The sequence below is a fragment of the Vicugna pacos genome, chromosome 2 (genome assembly GCF_048564905.1).
Source record: "Vicugna pacos chromosome 2, VicPac4, whole genome shotgun sequence".
In the NCBI taxonomy this organism is placed as follows: domain Eukaryota; kingdom Metazoa; phylum Chordata; class Mammalia; order Artiodactyla; family Camelidae; genus Vicugna; species Vicugna pacos.
In genome coordinates, this window is record NC_132988.1 from 67052718 (window position 1) to 67072919 (window position 20202).

Sequence of the window (20202 nt, forward strand, 5' to 3'; positions counted from 1 at the left end):
TTGTAAACAGAAATATTAATTGGAACAGAAATATTCTAATTAATAAATGAAGAAGGAATGTTAAAATGGAGTATTACCAAGAAGGATAAAATTCCCCTCATTTATCATTTGGTTACCTAATAGTACAGTTTATATGAGAACAGCAGAATAAGTGTTTAATTATTTCCCTTTATTTACCATATTTGTTGTTAAGGGTTGGCGGCCTAGAATTCTTTAACAGTGTTGAATTAAGCTTTTCTTTTTGTAGTAGTCTTAGAAATTCACAGATTTAGATATAATTGATGTATATCAATCCACTGAAGTTATTCTTATTGATACTCAAGTTTTCGCATCTTTGTCCAGGTAGTGTGTCTTCAAGTTCGATTCTGAGATCTTACGAGCCAATCTTAATGGTCTTTGACAGTTTGCCATCACGTATAATAAAAATATTTCAAGCTCAGCCCGGGCCTGAAATCAGACATCTCTCCAAGGAACTCTGGTTCCTTTAATGTGTTGCTGTCACTTTGTTTTTTAGTTCTGGAGCAATTATTGTCTGGAAATATTTTTTCAAGTATTTCTACCTTTTGGTCATTTGGATTTTAACTCCTTCTGTTTTTGTTTTTTTTTTCTGTTCTTCGTATCACTAAACTTTCATATTTTCCATTTCTTGATATCCTCTTGTCTTCTAGTAGAGCTCCACAACCAACTCCCACAGTTAATTTGTTAATTCTTCTGTGCTACTTTCTCTCTTACTGATTATCTAGAACTGAGTGTGAAAGAGTTAATAGCCTATGCTGGTTCTCCATCTTGCTCTTTTTGTTTCTCAAGAGCGTATATTTAAAAATGTGCTTCATTTTTTAAAATGTAAAAATACTCCATTATTTTTTTTTAAACTTTAACTCTGATTTTCATTATGAAGTTAAAGGCAATATTTAGAAGAAATAAAAATCAAATATAATCATCTAGTAACATGTTATTTTCTGTAGTTCCTTCACATCTCTGTCATTTTCATTTTTAAATTCTAGTCAGAAAAAAATAAAAAGAATTTTCTGTCTTGCAGTTTGCTTAAATGTTTATCCTAAAGGTGTTCCAGATGGCTATTCTTCAAAATAATATGCTTACATTAATATAAAAATGTTTAGTACAGTGCCTGGAACATCTAAGTGCTATATAACTGATTATCATATAATGGTTTATTTATTACTAAGTCAAAATATAAATATAGCCATTTTCTTCCTGTAGCACAGTTTCAGTAGTTTCTAATGCTTGCAATTACTGTCAGTGTTACAATGAATAACTATGTATATTCAGCTTCCCTAACTTCTTCTTTTTAATGGACGAACTGGGGACTGAATCCAGAACCTCATTCATTCTAAGTATGCACTCTACCACTCAGCTATACTCGCCACCCTCCCACCCCCAGCTTCCCTAACTTTTCATTTATTTTCCTAGGAAAAAATTATGAAATTATATTCATAAGTGAAAGTGTATAACAATTTTCCAATAATTTCTACTGAGTAATTATAAAGTGTCCTTTATTTTTAACATGGATTTCTTTGAATATTAGGTTAAACACTTTCATTTACTATTCAATATTCTTTTTTTATAACAAAGGCATTACAGTTTAATGGGTAACTATTATTAGTTCAATGATGACATTTCATAATGCTTATCTTCATTATTAATTGTTCCTTAATTTTCCTTCTTTTTTTCATTTCGGAGGGGGAGGTAATTAGGTTTATTTGTTTATTTATAATGGAGGTACTGGGGATTGAACCCAGGATCTCGTGCGTGCTAGGCATGCACTCTACCATTAAGCTATGCCCTCCTCCCCTATTAATTGTTCCTTAATAATTACACAGGGATTATCTATTACTTTAGTTAGTTAAATGTGTTATTCTTACTCTCTTAATAACACCTGGAAATCTATAACATTTTAAGACTGGATTAAAAAATATTTTAAAATATTTTAAATCTGGATTCTATATACTATATTGATGTAATAGTAAATTACACTTTTACTCTCATATGTACATTTTCCTTTCCTTGCCTTGATTTGCCTTAATATAAACTGAAGGGTCCTGATGCTCTTTTTGTTTCTCCTTTTTGAGCTTACTTTAACTGTCAGTAAAAAAAAAAGTGTTTTGAATGTTGTCCTCCAGTAACCCATGATCCTGAAATGATACTTATTTACTGAAAATGTTACTTACTGAAAAATGTACCTTAGATACAATATTTTTTAAATGCTGGTATAATATTAAATATTCTTAAAATCTGGTGATTCTTAAAATCTTTAATTTTCAATTTCAAGATGCAGAGATTGTCTGATATATATACAATGTTTCAGGGATGTGTGTCTCCAGTGAGAGACAGAGAGAGAGAGAGTGACTCATCTTGAGTCTTACTATAACTTCATCCAGTAATACTGCTATTTACAGTAATGTATTATTTAGTACTTACTGAAGCAACTCACTCCAAGTCCTCAATCTGCTGCAAACTAGTTATATGACTTTGAAGAAGTCTTTTAACTTCTTTATTACTGAACTGCATGATCAGAGAAATGAGATTTCAACTTAATCTCAATAATCCCCTCCAGCTTTAAATTATAATGATTTGTTTGTGAACCTAATTTCTAAGATTCTGTTAAGTAAAGACCATTCCTTAAACTTCTGAATCTCAAGGTTACACTGCTATGCACAAAACAAGTACTTTTAAACAGCCTTTGGGTGACTGACTCTAAATAGATTTAACAAATAAGAAAATTATCTGTTCACTATAGTAATAAAATATCATTTCTGAGGAAATAGCAATTTTAATGCCTCATCAATTCCAATAAATCAGAGTTGTACCAACAGCAAAACATAAATATATGGAGAAATATACTCACCAATGTATCAAGGCCAACATGTTGCTTTCCCTTTTCTTGATGAGGTCCTAGTATCAATTTTCCAGTAGAAAAAAAGGGTGTATCCAATGTTTTATATACTTTTAACTCACCATGTTCAACACAAAATTGATATGTATCTCGTGGCCTCACAAGATCTAAGGGAAAAAAATTAACAAAAGTAACAGCAATGATATTGCTCCATGATACAGTATATATACACACACATATAGTTATTTCTAGATATAAACCTGCCTTAGAAAGATAGGTATGATTAAGAGCATTGATTTTGGAGCTAGAATACCAGCAGTCAGATCCTATCTCTGTCTTACAAGCTATGTGACCTTAGTTTAGCCAAGTTGCTTATCCTCTCAGTGCCTCCATTTCCTTTTCTATAAAATGCGATAGTAATAGTTCATCTACATTAGAGTTGTGAATATGAAATGAGTTAATGTGTGTAAAGTATTTAAAACACTGGCACAAAGTAAGCATTAGGTAATTCTTAACTATTAATAATAAAAATGTAGTATTATTATTATTCATATAACAGCTCAGATAGAAAACAAAATCAGCTAAGAGACAAGAAAGAATTCCTTATCTTAAAAAAGTTTAACATAGCCAAAGTACAAATGTATCATCAGTTAAAAAGCACTAAGTAACCAAAGTTCTAACTATAGCTCACAAATAACTAACTCACTTTTAAAATTTCCCTTTCATTTACAAACCTTTCCAGATCTATAATTAATAGATTTTTCTATTATCAGCTTCTGACTATTTCCTTGGATATTTGGAAATGTTAGTAATGCCACAGACTGCAGGATATAGAAAATACATAAAATGGATTCAATCAACAAATAAAAAGTGATGAATTCTGGACAACATTCACAACTTTAAAAATATGATACAGTATAGTAATGTTTTTAGTTAAAACACTACACTAAACAAAATTCCCTGAACTTCTAACTCTGTTGCCAAATAAATAATCTGAATAAAGAAATAACTTTGATACATAAGAGATTACATAGAATATATTCCACAGCCAAAATTTTAAGTATAAATACCATTACTGCCTTTCTGGTCTGACCAATTTGTCCTCCAACTTTGGATAAATAGTCCTCAGTACTCATTGGTACAGTCATAATAGTCATTAAAACATGTTAATATATCCTGTGTGTAAATATCTCCTGGTTGATAAATAGCTGACTGTTCCCTACTTAACCCGAACACCCTACTATAGTCTGTCCCTTGGAATCTCCCATGGTCTCCCAGACACAAAATGTTTAATGCCTATTAAGTATAGCAGGAGGCTTCGAGAACCTTAAGACTAAGCCTGTCATTTGTTAGGTTGACTCATGCCCTTGCTAGTCATCCTCCCAAAGGTTTTGTACCCCAGATACCATTACTAGCATCTCAAAGTTCAAAAGGCTGTCTAAATCCTTCCCACAATCCCTGCCTGGTCTCACAGTAAGGGTGTATCTGAGTGTCTGCCAGTTAACTTGCTATACTTCTCCATAAACAGCCACTGTCCCCCAGGCCTGTCAAAGAAAGCCTAGAACCTACTGGGGGAGGCAGAGGACAAATGCATGGTACTATATGTCCCCTGGAGGTTGTCTGCCATCAATTCCCCTAGAGTAGTCCTCACACAGGCTGCTTACTGGAATTAGACCCTTTACAGGACTTTGGCTCTGACATCCAGGGAGAAAAAGGCAAAGTAGATAGGCCAGTCTTCAAGCAAACAGTTTGTCCTTCCTAGTTGTTAAATTAAGCATTCTCAATTTCATCCCTGATCTTACCCATAAGAATAATCTCTCTTGTTTCAGGGTCCTTTACCCTCGTTGGCTGCAAAGGATCTCCAAGAGGTATATTCAGATTTACCACAAGTTTATTCTCTGCAAAAAGAAATACCACTAAAATACAAACTATTTACTCAAAATTCTTTTCAATTAAAAAAAAATCTAGTATGAAATATAGCTATGGACAAGTTGTAAAGGAAATTGCCAGCAGCATAATGATCTCTTCTTACTTATCAATGACCACTTTGATAAACAAAAATTCAAAAGCCACAATGATTTAATATAGAAGCAAACATCCCAAACTTATTTTCTGTAAGTCTATTGTAACAGAACTCTTGAACTCTTGCATCATCAAGAAGTTAAATGGTGTTTTGCACATTCTCTAAGAGAGCTGAAGTATGAGACTCACTTTAGAAAGAATTCATTAAAATGTCTATTTTAACCATAGTTTGAACATGGAAAAGATAAGCTTCATTGACAGGGTAATTTACTGATGTGGAAATATTTTATACTACGCTATTAACAATTTTTTTTAAAGATTAGATTAGTTTACTTTCAAAATCTGCGGGAAAAAAGTAGACATTAAAAAGTGAATTCACCCTAAAGTAGTATTACCCTGAAGCTTTTAGAAGTATATTTCAAAATTTGCAAAGAGCTACTTCTCAAAGCACTGTTATTTAAAATAAGGATTAAGTTCATACTTCTTTCATCATTATCAAGACAGATCCTTTTCCTATTATCTACTGCGTTGACTTTTCCCAAGTTTTCTTTTGCTTTCCTTTTAGATGATACTGTGTCTGGGGAAAGTATTCCACCAATTACGAATCCTCCTGAAATTTAACCAAAAAAAGGGTAAATTATCACACCTGGCAAAGTAAAAACCTTGAAACAAAACTCTTTAAATTAGTATAGCACATTTCCTTTCAAAATACCAAAGAATACATTACTACTACTACATTCCATAGCTAAAAATTCAAATATAACAAATAGCAACCAATTTTACTTAGGTCTCTACTATCCTAAATCTTCTTAGAAGCACTGATGAAACCTGATGGAATGGTCTCTGTTGCTTGAAATCAGCAGTCATCAGTGGAGGTTTAAAATACAAAGAAAACAAAGGTTAGCAATGAACTATTTATAGTAATCTACATGTGGGTTTAGTACTTTGACTTAGAAATATCCATCAAAAAAAGAAAATAACTTTAAAATGACACTCACTATACTTTCTTTCCCACCCTCTATCATTTCTGTAGAACAATATAAGAAAACGGAGTAAGAATAATAATGGAGAATACACAATCTTTGCCAGTTATAATCTTCTCACACTCTGATCTAGTGCTTCATTTTATGCAATTAGGAAATTTGTTAGATAGTATAGAAATGATAACCCTCTGTAAAGCCACACACTCACCTCATATTGCTACCAAAGAGAAAAAAAATCAGCATCTCTAGTAATCAGAGAAATCTGGACTTGAATCTATTCTTGTCACATTTTTGGAGGATGATGATTAAATAAGGTAATATATGTAAGACAGTGCTTGGCAAATAATATACCTCAATAAACTGCAGTAATTACCATTATTTTTTTTGAGACATTAAAGCATAAAGTTTACCTGATGGCCTTCCTTGATAATCTAGACGCTCTCCTCGCCAGTATTCCAAAGGTTTTGATCGTGTTCTCACAGTCCTGCGAACATTTGGTGTGTTGGAGGGCAATACTGTAAAAAGACATCAGACAAAAAATGTACACATATAAATGTTAGATGATACTTTGCAATGAAAAGACTGATACTACTTTCTAGAAGACTAATGCTTCTAGACAAAATACTAGAAAAATTAATTTAAGACATGTTTGTGCTATTAAAGAAATGTCAATGAAAAAATAAGCTACTAGATTGGAAAAGATTTAATAACATCAATGGCTAATGATTTTAAAGGTACACCTGAATTCTCATATACTGTAGGTAGAAATGTAAGCTGCTTGAAGACAAATTGGCAATACCTACAACTGTAATACTGTTTGACTCAGAAACTTCATTTTTAGAAAATGAGTTTGCAAAAATATTCAGAAAAATGAGCAAAGATACAAGTACAAGAACATTCATGGTAGTACTGTTTAAACAGAATCAGGAAACAAAAATCAAATTGAAAACCATATAAATGGTTCACAACAGGAAATTTAGAAATCAGGGATAGTTATTATGTATGCATGTGTTTGTGTGTACACACAAGTATCTGAACGATGCAAAGAACTATAGACTAAGTTTGCTATCTATATAATCAGCTTCCTATGATTTTACTTTTGATTAGCTAGGGTCGTCCAATTCTGAAAGTGGTTTATCAAAGTTTCCCAATCTAGGTGGGGAAGGCACAGCTCAGTGGAAGAGCACATGCTTAGCACACACAAGGTCCTGGGATCAATCCCCTGTACTTCCTTTAAAAAAAAATCTCCCAGTCTAACTGTATTATTTAAATTAAAATCTCCTTGCTTTTTCTTAGTTTTTTTTTTTAATACATTTTGGTTGCTAGGTTGTATGGTACTGAATAGTTTACGATTTTTCTATCTTCCTCAATAAATTGCTAATTTTATTATTATTGCAAGTCCTTTATCCTGTTCAGCACTTTTAACCTTAAATTTCATTTCATCTAATGTTAAAATTACATTACTATTTTCTTTTTGTTTACATTAGCCTACCTAACTCTAATAATCTTTTATTTTAAAACTTGAAGTGTTTCCTATAAACATATAGGTCAGTTTGTATTGCTTAACCAACTCTGATAGTCTCTATCCTATTAGAGGAATTCAATCCATTCATACTTACTGTAACAAGTAATATGCTTCCTTTTATTTCTCACATCTTACTTTATATTTACTGGTTATTTTACATTAGTGATTCTTTTTTCCCCTCATTTTTATTGGTTTGATCAAAATACCTTGGTCCTTTCAAAGTTTAGCTGTGCTTCTGGACTCTAACATTGGTTACCTTCCCACACCTGACACTCAAAAATCAAACTCTCATTTCTCCATGATTATATTAAAAACTATACCCATTACCAAGATATGTTATCTTCTCCTTTTTCTCACTTAGTAAAATAAAACTTTTACACTTTTATTACACCTCTTCCACTTCTACTCTCCTCTCCACCATATCAAGTTTTGTTAAGATGGTCTGGATTTCAAGCTATTATTGCAAAAATCCTTACTAAGCACTTATAAATCCCCAATCACATTAGCATTAAGTAGCAGACGCCCTTAAGTGTGAGCAATGAGACGTGCCTTTGTATAATCACCTTCTCTAAGATACCTATGACATATTCAACAGAATATGATAAAAGTGATAGGAAAACACTCCTGTGACTACATCACGGCTATACATACAAGATGCTACCTAGCAGAAGCAGAGAGAAATTATTCCCTGCTGACTCTGAAGAAGCAAGGTGCCACATTGTGAAGGGGCCTATGGAAAGAATCATGTGACAAGGAACTGCAGGTGACCTCCAGAAGTTGAGAGCAGTGGCCCATGGATGACACCCACCAAGAAAACAGGTACCTCAATCCTATAGTTTCAAGGAACTGAATTCTGCTAACAACCACATGAGCTTGGAAGAGGACCTTGAGCCTCAGATAAGACCATGGCCCAGGCTAACACTTCTGATTGCAGCCTATGAGAAGCTTGAACAGAGAACCCAGCTAATTTGTGTCTAGGCTCCTAACCATGGAAACGATGGGATAATAAATGTGCGTTATCTAAACCACTAAATTTGGTACACAGAAAACAAATACACATTATTTAAATTTAACCACATATATTGAGAATTATTCCTCGCCACTGTTTCCTTTCTTTGGACTTAGTTCTGATTTATATGATACTTGGTTAGATTACCATACACAGATATTTTATATTGAGGATACTAAACTTAATATTTCATTATCTGCAAAGTAAATTCACTTATCAGAAAGATATCTTGGCTAGTTATAACATAGGATGGTAATACATTTCTAAAAGTAGGCTATATATATTATTTTATTCTTTCAGTGTTACACAGATAAGCAGTGCTAGTCATTTTCTCTTCTTTATATGTAACTTTTCCATCTGGAAGCTTTCCTCTATCCTTGAAATTTAGAAATTTTATTAGCTTATATCTAGAGGTGTATCTTTTTCATTAACTCTGACTGGCACTTGGTAAACTCGTTCAAATTGTAGATGAAGCCTATCTTTACTCCAGGGAAGTTTTAACAAGTACTTTTTTTAACTGTTTTCATTCCTCCATTTGTTTCTTCTTTCTGGAATTCCTTTAATTTGTATGTTTTAGCTGATGGTTCCATGTTATTTCCATTGCATATTTTTTTCTTCACAGTTTCCATGTTTTTTGTATTTCTGTTATGAGAAATTTCTTTCATGTCAACACCAGTTACTAATTTAGCTCTCAAGAGTGACTATCTTTACTTTCTGTTCAACTACTGACTTTTTAAACTGAAAAATTATGCTTTAGGACTAAAAAGCCTTCTATGATATAACTAAATCTCTGGAAGTACTCATATTTCTTTCATTGTTAAAAGTGTTATCCATCTACCACAGAAGTTCTAGCTCACCAGAGACTGCGACTATTCTTAAGCATAATGCTTGATTTTCCTCTCAGGTTGCTGAAAACCCCTGCTCACAGACATTCTTATTTCTCTTTGCCTGCTCCTCACTCTAGTCATATTCTATTCCAAGATAAGCATTAAGCACTGAGAAGTATATCAGTCTATCTTCACATGGGCCCACAAAATACTAACTAACAAGATGTGAGGTTTTGGTTGGAGCAATCAGAGAAAGCTTCACTGCCACTGCTTCTCTTCAGGTATAAGCACAGAAACACAGACTCAAGTATAGGGAGAAATATTAAAAAGCCACTCCAATCCCACAAACTTGGGAGGCCCTATGAACCTTGACTGGCAAATATCTCTTTGAGAACCACAGAGTTGATCCTCACATGGGCCTCTCCATGGATTCCCTAGCTCCTAACTTTGCCTACTTACTTATCCTAGTTATTGCTTTGTTTAGAAGTGAATTGGATAAAAATGGAAGAAGTTGTCAGGGATACCAGCTATCTAGCAGTTATATTTTATAGAATTTTCCACCCTAGCTTCTTAGCCTAGGTGAGATCAGCTCCCTAGGTGGGATCAGCTCCCTAGGGCAATGAATGAGAGGACTGTAGGATTTATAAATGAACAATAAAGAAACTCATCATCACAGTGACCTGTGATGATTTACCATGAAATCCATGAAAACTAAATATAAAAGTTTAATTTATCTGACAATTAATCCAAATAATATTTTCCCACTGCTTGAGAAAAAAATTAAACTATAGTTAGAAATAAGAGGTTTTATAATATGAAAATATTAAGAAAAAATAATTTACCTAATTTGTGATGCATTTTGTTCTCTGGTGTCGAGTTAGATCTTTTTACTCTCGAATCATCTGCAAATTTTACAAGAAATATCATGAGTGATGGCTGCTAATTAATTCCATGTTGAGTTAAAGTATGTTACTCAGTCAACATCAGTATAAATACTTTAAAATAAAATTTGACTTGACAGTACATTTTTTTACCTCCTTTGCTTTTCATTGCTGAATGAAGACTCATGAAAAACAGTATAGTATGTCTCTAGATTTTGCTACAATTAATACAACTTAAGCAGATAACAATTATAAGTCACAAAAAACAAATAGGCTTTCTATTGCTTATGGACTTGAAGCAAAATTAGTCACTCAGTGGATTAAAATACAAGGTGTGATAATAAATAATTAATATGTTAATAATGTAATCTATGATCCTTAAAGTTCTAAAACAGTTCAACTATACTGAATTTAGCAGTGTGACAATTAGGTCAAGGGTTCTCAATTTCAGTGTGGTAAACAGCATCTAAACATAGCGGCCATCAATTCTTTCTCCTCCTGTGCACAAATGTTGTTCTTCATCAAGAGGCAAAGTTTAATTCCCTTTTCCTTAGATCTCCGCTGGCCTTAGTGAGTAGTTCAACTAACAAAATTAAGAAGAGATGACATTCTGGGATTTTGAAGGCTAAGTTCTAAGATATGCAAGTTCCACCTGGGTCTCTTGGAACTTCACTCTAGGGAAAGACAGCCACCATGTATGAAGATTAATTACCCCAAGACTACATTGATGTGAGGAAATCCCAGACAACCACATGGAAAGGCTATGTGGAAGAAAAAAAAGATGCTTGGCCACCCCTCTCCCTCCCAACTATTTCAGCCACCCTGGCTGGGCACCAAATATATTGGTGAAGAAGTCACCTTGGACTTCCAGCCCAGCTGTTCCTTCAAATGACCCCAACCCCAGGGGCCTGCATCCATCTACAAATGCATGAGAGAGCCAAAATGAGAATCGCCTAGCTAAGCTAAGTTCCCTCCCTCTCTCACCTAGGTACAAGGTCTTACAAATCTCTAACCATAAAGTAAGGCTCTTAAAAGTAGGTACTCAACACACACTTGCCACCAGTGGTAATTTAAACAAAACAGCATACCTTACTTTTGTAGCATAATGCTACAAAAATCTAGACAGTAGAAAATAAATCATAACTTACCTGAACTTTCCTGAACTTCATTATCATCCCCATCCAAATTATTCTTCCCAGACGTTAAATAATTCTTGAGCCTGGAAGGTCCACTTAAGAAAGAACAAACCACAAGATTTGTGTTTTAGAATAAATAAATCTAATAAATCTACCTTAATGGGTCAACTTTCTCCTAAAACTGCCAAAGATTTCTTTCTTTTAAAACCAAGAATGGTGTTATAGAACTTTAAGAATATACTCACTGCATAAAACAAAATCTACAATTTAGTTCCACAATTGATTTGTCAAACACAATAATACTGAATTTTATAACCTTTCAAACTAACTCATGGATCAGAATTACAAATTTAAGTCAACGCAAATAACATTCTTTGATAAAAATCAAACCGTAAGAAATAAAATTAGAAATGATCAGCTTATATTAATTTTTTTAAACTACAGCCAAAAACAAGTAATTTAAAATACAGTCCAGAAACTGTTCAGAGATAATTCAGCTTATTCAAGTCCTAGATCCTCTTCCTCCTATTATGACCCCAGGACAGGCCTCATAGCCATAGGTTCCTAAATAGTAAAGAGATCTTAGCTATCCCTTTGAAGTCTGAGACCCTGCTATAATTTACCATCCCTTCATTTTGAAAAAGGGTTATATGACTTCAGATATTATGAAAGTAGGTTAATTTGGTTTGCTCACTGAGTATGCTCACTTTAAACATATATCCACAAATTCTTAGGTAATGTTCCTTTCAAAAGGTACATACTAATTCTAACTCCCCTCTTCCTGAGTGTGGTGTAGACTTAGTGACTTGTTTCTAATGAACAGAATAAAGTGGAAGACTTTAGAGACCAGGTCATTAAAAGGTACTATGACCTCTGTCATAGTCACACTTTCTCTTGGATCACCTGCTGGTGGAAGCCAGTTGTCATATTAAACAGCCCTATGGAGAGAGCCACAAGACAAGGAACTGTGACCTGCAGCTAACAGCTACGTGAGCAAGCCACCATATAAGTGGATCCTCCAAGTTCCAGTCAAGCTTTCAAAGGATTGCAAACCAAACAGATCTTGACCACTATACCTCATGAGAATCCCTGAGCCTGAACTAGCCAGCTAAGTCTCTCCCAGATTTCTACCCACAGAAACTGGAATAATGTCTGCAAGCCATTAACAAAACTAAAATTAAACTTTGGGGGTAATTTGTTACATGGCAATAGGTAGCAAATACAATGAGTAAATCCTATTATCCTTAGAACACATGCATACCTCCCTTCCAAAACCGAGGTCCCAGGCTCTCCAGAATCCAAGTTAGACTCTGCTGGTGTCTTGCATGTATATCCATTGATCTGAGACTTTAGATGCACACTTTGTGCAGCCATACTATCTTGATCCTTTGAGCTTCCTGTATCTCTATGAAAATGAAAAGTTTATAATCGTTCATATTTCTTCAAAAAATATTTCTCCCAGAAACATTACAGAGGTAAGTAGACAATATAATATTGGCTATAACAAGTATCAGATAACCTTGTTCAGGTCCTAAAATTTACAACTAGTCCAGGAAGGAAATTATGTTTCTAGAACCTACCAAGAGTTCTAATTTGAAAAATTCTGATAAAAGAAATGGTACAGATCAGGCCTAACAAAGATAGAAACGATAACAGGAGGGCACTGGGAGACATTACCTATGAGCAGCTTATGATGTATACTACATAGTTAATCCAACATGGGTTTATGAAAATCCACAAACAACTGAAATTGTTTTCAGAGGGACCTAGACCCATCTGTTTGGTAGCTGACAGCCAACTGGTTTACCCTAAATATATGTAAACACATTATTCCTAGACTGCATAATTCTCTCTCCTCCCTCACATTTCTCTTACAAGTCCTGTTTTAATATGCTTCTTGATTCAGTCTACCAGCCTATTCTTATTATACATGAAAAAAATCTGCATGCAATAGAACAAAAGAACATGCAAACTTCTGAGTATTCTTTGATAGTTTATTTCTGGAGGTTCTAGTCTCTGTCTAGGTCCTACAACTAGAGTCAAAAGAAATAAAAAAGGTCATTAGAGAATACTATGAACAATTAAACACCAACAAATCAGATAACCTAGATGGAACGGACAAATTCCTAGAAACACACAAATTACCAAAAGTGATTCAAGAAAAAATAAACAATCTCAAAAATTTATAACAATAGGATAAATCAGTAATCAAAAAACTAACAGAAAAGCCCAGGCCCAGATAGGTTCACCACTGAATTCTACCATTATTTAAAGACTTAATACGAATTCTTCATAAACTTTTCCAAAAACAGAAGAACACTTCCCAACTCATTTTGTGAAGTCAGTATCATCCTGATATCAAAACCAGACAAACACAAGAAAACTACAGACAAAAAAACCCAAAAAACAAACACCACCTCCACAAATTACTAGCAACATACAAACAGAATTATACATGATGACAGAATGAGATTTACACCAGAGATGCAAGTTTGGCCTAATATCCAACAATCAATTAATGTAATACACAATCTCAATTAGAAAAAAATCACATTGTCATATCAATAGATTAAAAACAAATTTGACAAAATGCAGTATTTTTATGATAAAAACACTCAACAAACTAGCAATAAAAAAGAACTTCTTCAACTTGATAAAAGGGCATCTATGAAAACCCACAGCTAACAACATATTGAACGGTGAAAGACTGGATGTTTTCCCTCAAAGATTAAGAACAAGACAAGGAAGTCTACTGAATATAGTACTGAAGATTTTAGCCAGGGCAATAATGCAAGAAAAAGAAAGTGAAAGCATCCAGATTGGAAAGGAAGAAGTAAAACTATCACAAATGACATGATCTTGTACTTACAAAGTCCTACAAAATCTACTAAAAAGCTATCAGAACTAACTCATGAGTTCAACAAGGCTGCAGGATAAAGACTGACATACAAAAAAATCAATTGTATTTCTATACACTTGCAATGGACAATTCAAAAATGAAACTTAAAAAGAATTCATTCACAATAGCATCAAAAGGAATACTTAGGAATAAATTTAACAGAAGTGTAATGGAGAGTAACAGCTCAGGGGCAGAGCACATGCTTAATTAGGAGAGGTCCTGGGTTCAATTCCCAGTAACTCCATTTAAAAACAAACAAACAAAAAGAAATGGTAAAATTTAAACTCTCAAAACACTGTTGGAAAAAAATTAAAGAAGATCTAAATAACAGGAAAAACATCCCATTTTCATGGCTCAATGGACATTGTTAAGATGACAATATTCCTCAGATTGATAGATTCAACACAATCTCTATCAGAATCCCAAATGACATCTTTGTAGAAATTGATATACTGAATCTAGAATTTATACGGAATTGCATGGGACCCAGAATAGCCAAAATATCCCTGAAAAAGAAAAGTCACACTTTCTGATTTCAAACTTACCTCAAAGCAATGGTAATCATGACAGTGTGGTACTAGAAAAAACAACTGGTATATAGACAACAGAATAAAATTGAGAATCCAGAAATAAACCTATACATCTATGGTCAGCTGATTTTAAAAAATGGCGCTAAGCCCATTTAATGGGGGCAATAAATGTCTTTTCTATAGTTATGGGACAACTGGATAGTCACAATCCAAAAGAATGAAGTTGGACCCTTCACAGGATATACAAAAAATAACTCAAAATGGATCAAAGACTTAAATTTAAGAGCTAAAACTATAAAAAAGCTAAAACTTAGGAAAAAAGCAGGAGTAAATATTTTTAAATTTGAATTGAGAAAAGGGTTCTTAGATATGACACCAAAAGTACAAGCAACAACAGACAAAATAGATAAATGAGACTTTATGAAAATTAAAAACTTTTGTGCTTCAAAGGACACAATCAAGAAAGTGAGACAACCCAAAGAATGAGACAGAATATTTGCAAATCATTTATCTGAAAAGAGAGTTGTATCTAGAATACATAAATACCTCTTAGAATTCAATAAAAAAGACAACCCAATTTAAAATTAGGCAAAGGACCTGAAAAAATCTGTAAAGATATGTAAATGGCCAATAAGCACACAAAAGATGCTTGTCATCATTAGTCCTCATGGAAATGAAAATGAAAATCGCAATGAAATACCATTTCCTACCAACTAGAATGGCTAGAATCAAAGGCAGGTAATAACAAATGTTGACAAGGATGTGAAGACACTGGAAGCCTCATACACTGCTGGTAGGAATGTAAAATGGTGCAAATGCTTTGGAAAACAGTCTTGCAGTTCCTCAAAAGATTAAAGGAAGAGTTATTACACGACTTGGCAATTCCACTTGTACACAAATGTTTATATCAGCATTACTCTGTAATAGCCAAACGGTAGAAGCAACTCAAATGTCCACCAATGGATAAATGAATAAACAAAATTTGGTGTAACAAAACAAAATAGTACTCAGTCATAAAAAGGAATGAAGTACTGATACATGGTACAACACATGTAAAACACAAAATACACAAAATGAAAGAAACCAATACAAAAAAACTTGATTCTATATGATTTCATTCACATGAAAGTTCAGAGAAGAGAAATCTATAGAGACATAAATTAGGTTAGCAGTCGCTTAGGGTTGTTGGGGAGAGGGACAGGGAGATGATCACTGAAGGATACTGGTGATGAAAATGTTCTAAAATTAACTGTTTTGATGGTTTGCACTTCTCTATGAATACAACTGAACACATTTCATGAGTGACCTGCATGTGAATTATACCTCAATTAAGTTGTTAAAAAATCTAATGTAGTGAGCTTCTACTCCAAATGGCTTAGAGAAATAATACAAAAATTAGAATGCTTATAAAAATTTTAAATGAGAGAAACTCAAAGAAATTGCTTCTTATACTTTAAATGCACTAGCTCTTTAAGATTTTTCTTTTTCTAAAGGCTTTAAGAGGGGAAGAAGGATGTTAGCTTGTAGTTTAATTAATGACCATGGTTACTAGGTTATAAGCAAAAAATAGCACTTTAAAACAAGTTAAAAGTTTTAATATCTGTTACTCATATAAAGGAGAAGTTCACATAATATTTCTAATCAGGAAGATTCCTTAGACAAAGCAGACACATACTCATATTATAATGTAATAATGTTTTCTCTTTTTTTTCCTTTCCTAAATACAGAACAATAAAACTGCTAACATGCCTTTTATATCTAAATTATCTTTGAGGTTTCCACAAGAGTCACTAAGTAAGTTTATCTTTCCACTTTATGACAGATAGAATACCAAAATAATTACATATTTGATTTTCTACACATAGTAAGTATTTAATGACTATACAGCTTAACTAAACAAATGTCTGAAAGATTCTTCTTTCTATGAATCCAGATACCAAACAGGATTTCTTAAGCAGATACTGAATCAACTATCAACTTCAGATATTTCTAACTAGACTAACTCCTTCTCACTGTGCATAAAACAAGGTTTGTTTTAGGGATACAAGCTCAAACTCAAACTCAACATAAAAACTCGACTTTTTTTTTTTTTTTGCCTTAATATTTTTCTCTTTCCTTTTTTTTTTGGTTTGGTTGGGGTTTTTGGCGGGGGCGGGGGGGTAATTAGGTTTATTCACTTATTTATTTTTTTAATGGAGGTACTAGGGATTGAATCTAGGACCTCATGCATGCTAGGCATGCATTCTACCACTGAGCTATACCCTTCCCCTTGCCTTAGTATTTCTTTCAACTCATAGCTAAGGCTTATCTGCTTTGTTTAATAAAAGAGAGATCTATTTTGTTAATACATTCCAGTAAAAACAACTGGATTAGTAGTCAGAAGACCTAGGTATCCAATGACACACTTTATTTAACCTATATGTACCTTCTTCTTCATAAAACTGGAACTAATACCTGTCCTATTCACCTCTCAAGATTTTTCATGAAAATTAAATGATATAAGGAACAGGCTGATGTAAATATGGAAACGTGATATAAGACAGAGAGGGCATTATATATCAGTTGGGGGAAATGTTCTATTCAATACTGTTTAGATAGTCTGCACCATAATGACATACACTAATATATTTTAGAACACTAACATTTATATCAATACATCCCTAGCACCTTGCAGTTTCTCACACATAATATGTATTAAGTATTTTTTGAGTGAATGAATGAGTGAACATTTATATCAAAGAGTAAAAACACATTAAGAATAATACCTCACTAGGTTGTTAGGACTCATGAGAATTCACTGAAAACACCTAGCAAATACTTGATATATAATAACCACTAAAAGATGTTAACTATTATCATCTTATGAAGAAAAGAAATAAGATGTATTCCTGATTACTGAAGTAATATTAACTTCACCTAAAAGAAAGCAACTCAAACTATACATTTAAAATGATTCAGAAAATAAATTTTATGTAATGTGTTTTTACCACAATTTAAAATAAGGAAGCAATTGTTAGGTGACAATAATACTTACCTTATTAATCACTCACATCCCATGTGCTATATATTATTCCCCATTTTAAGATGAGGAATATATTCAGAGAAGTATTTTGCCTGAGGTATCATTAGCTAGCTAATGGCAGAGTATGGATTTACCACGAGGTCTGTCAGAATGCAGACTCCTTTATGCTAATTTTGCTGCTCTATAAATGAGTAAATAAAACATAGACAAACTATTATTAAAATGCCAAACAAAAACAACTATATTGCACACATAACAGACATTACCCAGAAGGATCAAGGTTTTTCTTCTTAGCCAAGTCTGCCTCATCACCTTCCAATGACTCATTCTGGGGACAACTGGAAATTCCATCATGGTCAATAACTCCTCCAGAATCTTTAACATTTAAAACTTTCTGTGCTCGTGAGCTGCCTTTAGCAGCTCTCTTCTGCGTTTTCAATGGGACAGTTTTTTTCCCAATATTCTTAGATGATTGGTTTACTTCTTCAGCAGGTTTTCGTCTACTGTTGTGATACACTGACAATTCATTTCTTATTGAAGAATTGCTATAAAAAGGACCTAAAGGATCAAATGATAACCTGAAGTTAGTATAGTATTTGGCCAGATTATCTGGCTCACTAAAATACCAACATTATTTATATTTTAACATATAAACACATACCCCAATATCATAGGCAACATTTGTTTTCAAATTTAATTCATAAACTACGCATCGCTTCCATTTATAGATACATGTACCAAACCTTTTAGATTAAACACAAGCTTCTAGAACCACCCTCTCCAGTTCTGCCCACTACTCTTCTAGCCATCCTTAAGATCCTGGTATTTCCGCAACGTCCTAGCTTCATCTTCTCACTCCATGTACTCTCTCTGAGAGACCTATCTACCCATAACTTTAATTACTATGTACATGCTGATAACTATAATATTCACCTACTACTCTCCCCCAAATCTGCCCCTCTGATTTTATTTTTATCAGTGAAACAACTATTTACCCAGATGCCTAAATTAGAAATCTGAGTCATCCAAAAATCCTGACCCTATTCATAAGCAATTCCTAAATTCTACTTTCTTTTAATGTCTCTCAAATCCTCTTCTTTTAAGCTCTGCTGTCTGTCATTAGCGGGGTCTTTCAAATCATTTCTTATCTGGATCATTAAAACAGCCTCTTAACTAATCTCCTTTCTCCAGCCTTGCCATTTTTCAATCCATCCCTTCACAGTGTTTCAAGAATCATCCTTGGAAAACAGAAGTTGGATCATTACAACCCTGGTTAGAATCTTTTAGTGATTACCTATAGCTTAAGGATTAAGTCTAAATATTTTCGATACTAATTTATTACTACATCTGAAGTGCTTATTATGTTAACCACAACTCTCAACACTCTCCTCCAAACAAACAAACCAAAAAGAGGCAGGAGTACTGAATTATCTGCATTTCTCTAAAGCACTGGTCTTAAAAGGTAGTCCAGTAGTCCCTAGAGCAGCAAATCAGCAACACCTGTGAATTTGTTGGAAATGAAACTTCTCAGGCCTTACCTCAGACTTACTAAATCAAAATTCTGAGTAGGGTCCTATAATTTGTGTTTTAACAATTCTCCCAGATAATTCTGATGAAACAATTTTTAAAAGGTCAAGCCCTCAGCTACAGATCTCTGCACATGGTACTTCTGCTTGAAATATTCCATCCTTTTCCTCACCACATCCAATCACTTAGGTTACTCTTAATTCATCGTTCAGGAAGCTTTCTCTAATTCCCAAGGCTAAATTGAGTAGCTCTCTCTCAATTCCTTTATAATGTTTATTATACATCTGATTGTTTTACTCATCGCTCTCTTCCAGCAGACTGACAATTTCTTAAGACCAAGATTGGTGTTTTTACCTATCTTTATATTCCCAGTGCCTAACACCAGCGGCAGGACCGTGGTGAAGCAAGAGTAGCCTAGCTTGGAAAAAAATTATTTTCTCAGTTTTACTGATATATAACTCACATGTAACACTGTACAAGTTTAAGGGGTAAAACACAGTAATATGATGTACAGTGCAAAATTATTATCAGAGACTATATCCCTTTTTATTGAAGCATAGTTGATTTACAATGTTGTATTAGTTTCTAGCGTACAGCATAATGATTGAGTTTACAGATATACTTTTTCATATTCTTTTCATAATAGGGTATTACAAGCTATTGACTATAGTTAGCTGTGCTATACACAGGACCTTGCTGTTTATCTACTTGATGTGTAGTAGTTAGTATTTACAAATCCCATACTCCTAATTTATACTTCCCCACCTCTCTTTCCCTTTTGGTAGCCATGTTTATTTTCTACATCTGTGAGAACATTTCTGTTTTGTAAATAGACTCATTTATATTATTTTTTAGATTCCACATATAAGTGATAACATATATTTGTCTTTCCCTGTCTGTCCTACTTCACTTAGTATTATAATCTCTAGGTCCATCCATATTGCTGCAAATGGCATTATTTCATTCTTTTTATTGCTGAATAGTACT

At 33.4% G+C, this 20202-nt stretch overlaps 1 protein-coding gene across 2 annotated transcripts in view; it reads right to left on the reverse strand.

The window, feature by feature from the left end:
* The window catches only part of CENPC (centromere protein C), a 78168-nt gene that overhangs the window by 20447 nt on the left and 37519 nt on the right, over nucleotides 1-20202 (reverse strand). For both annotated transcript variants that reach the window (XM_072940815.1, XM_006217843.4), the window contains exons 10-17: nucleotides 17955-18246; nucleotides 12499-12642; nucleotides 11250-11332; nucleotides 10063-10122; nucleotides 6270-6374; nucleotides 5358-5486; nucleotides 4657-4752; nucleotides 2867-3021 (exon numbers count right to left, since the gene is read on the reverse strand). In XM_072940815.1, coding sequence (XP_072796916.1) covers nucleotides 2867-3021; nucleotides 4657-4752; nucleotides 5358-5486; nucleotides 6270-6374; nucleotides 10063-10122; nucleotides 11250-11332; nucleotides 12499-12642; nucleotides 17955-18246 — 1064 coding nt within the window. The remainder of the gene's footprint in view (nucleotides 1-2866; nucleotides 3022-4656; nucleotides 4753-5357; nucleotides 5487-6269; nucleotides 6375-10062; nucleotides 10123-11249; nucleotides 11333-12498; nucleotides 12643-17954; nucleotides 18247-20202) is intronic.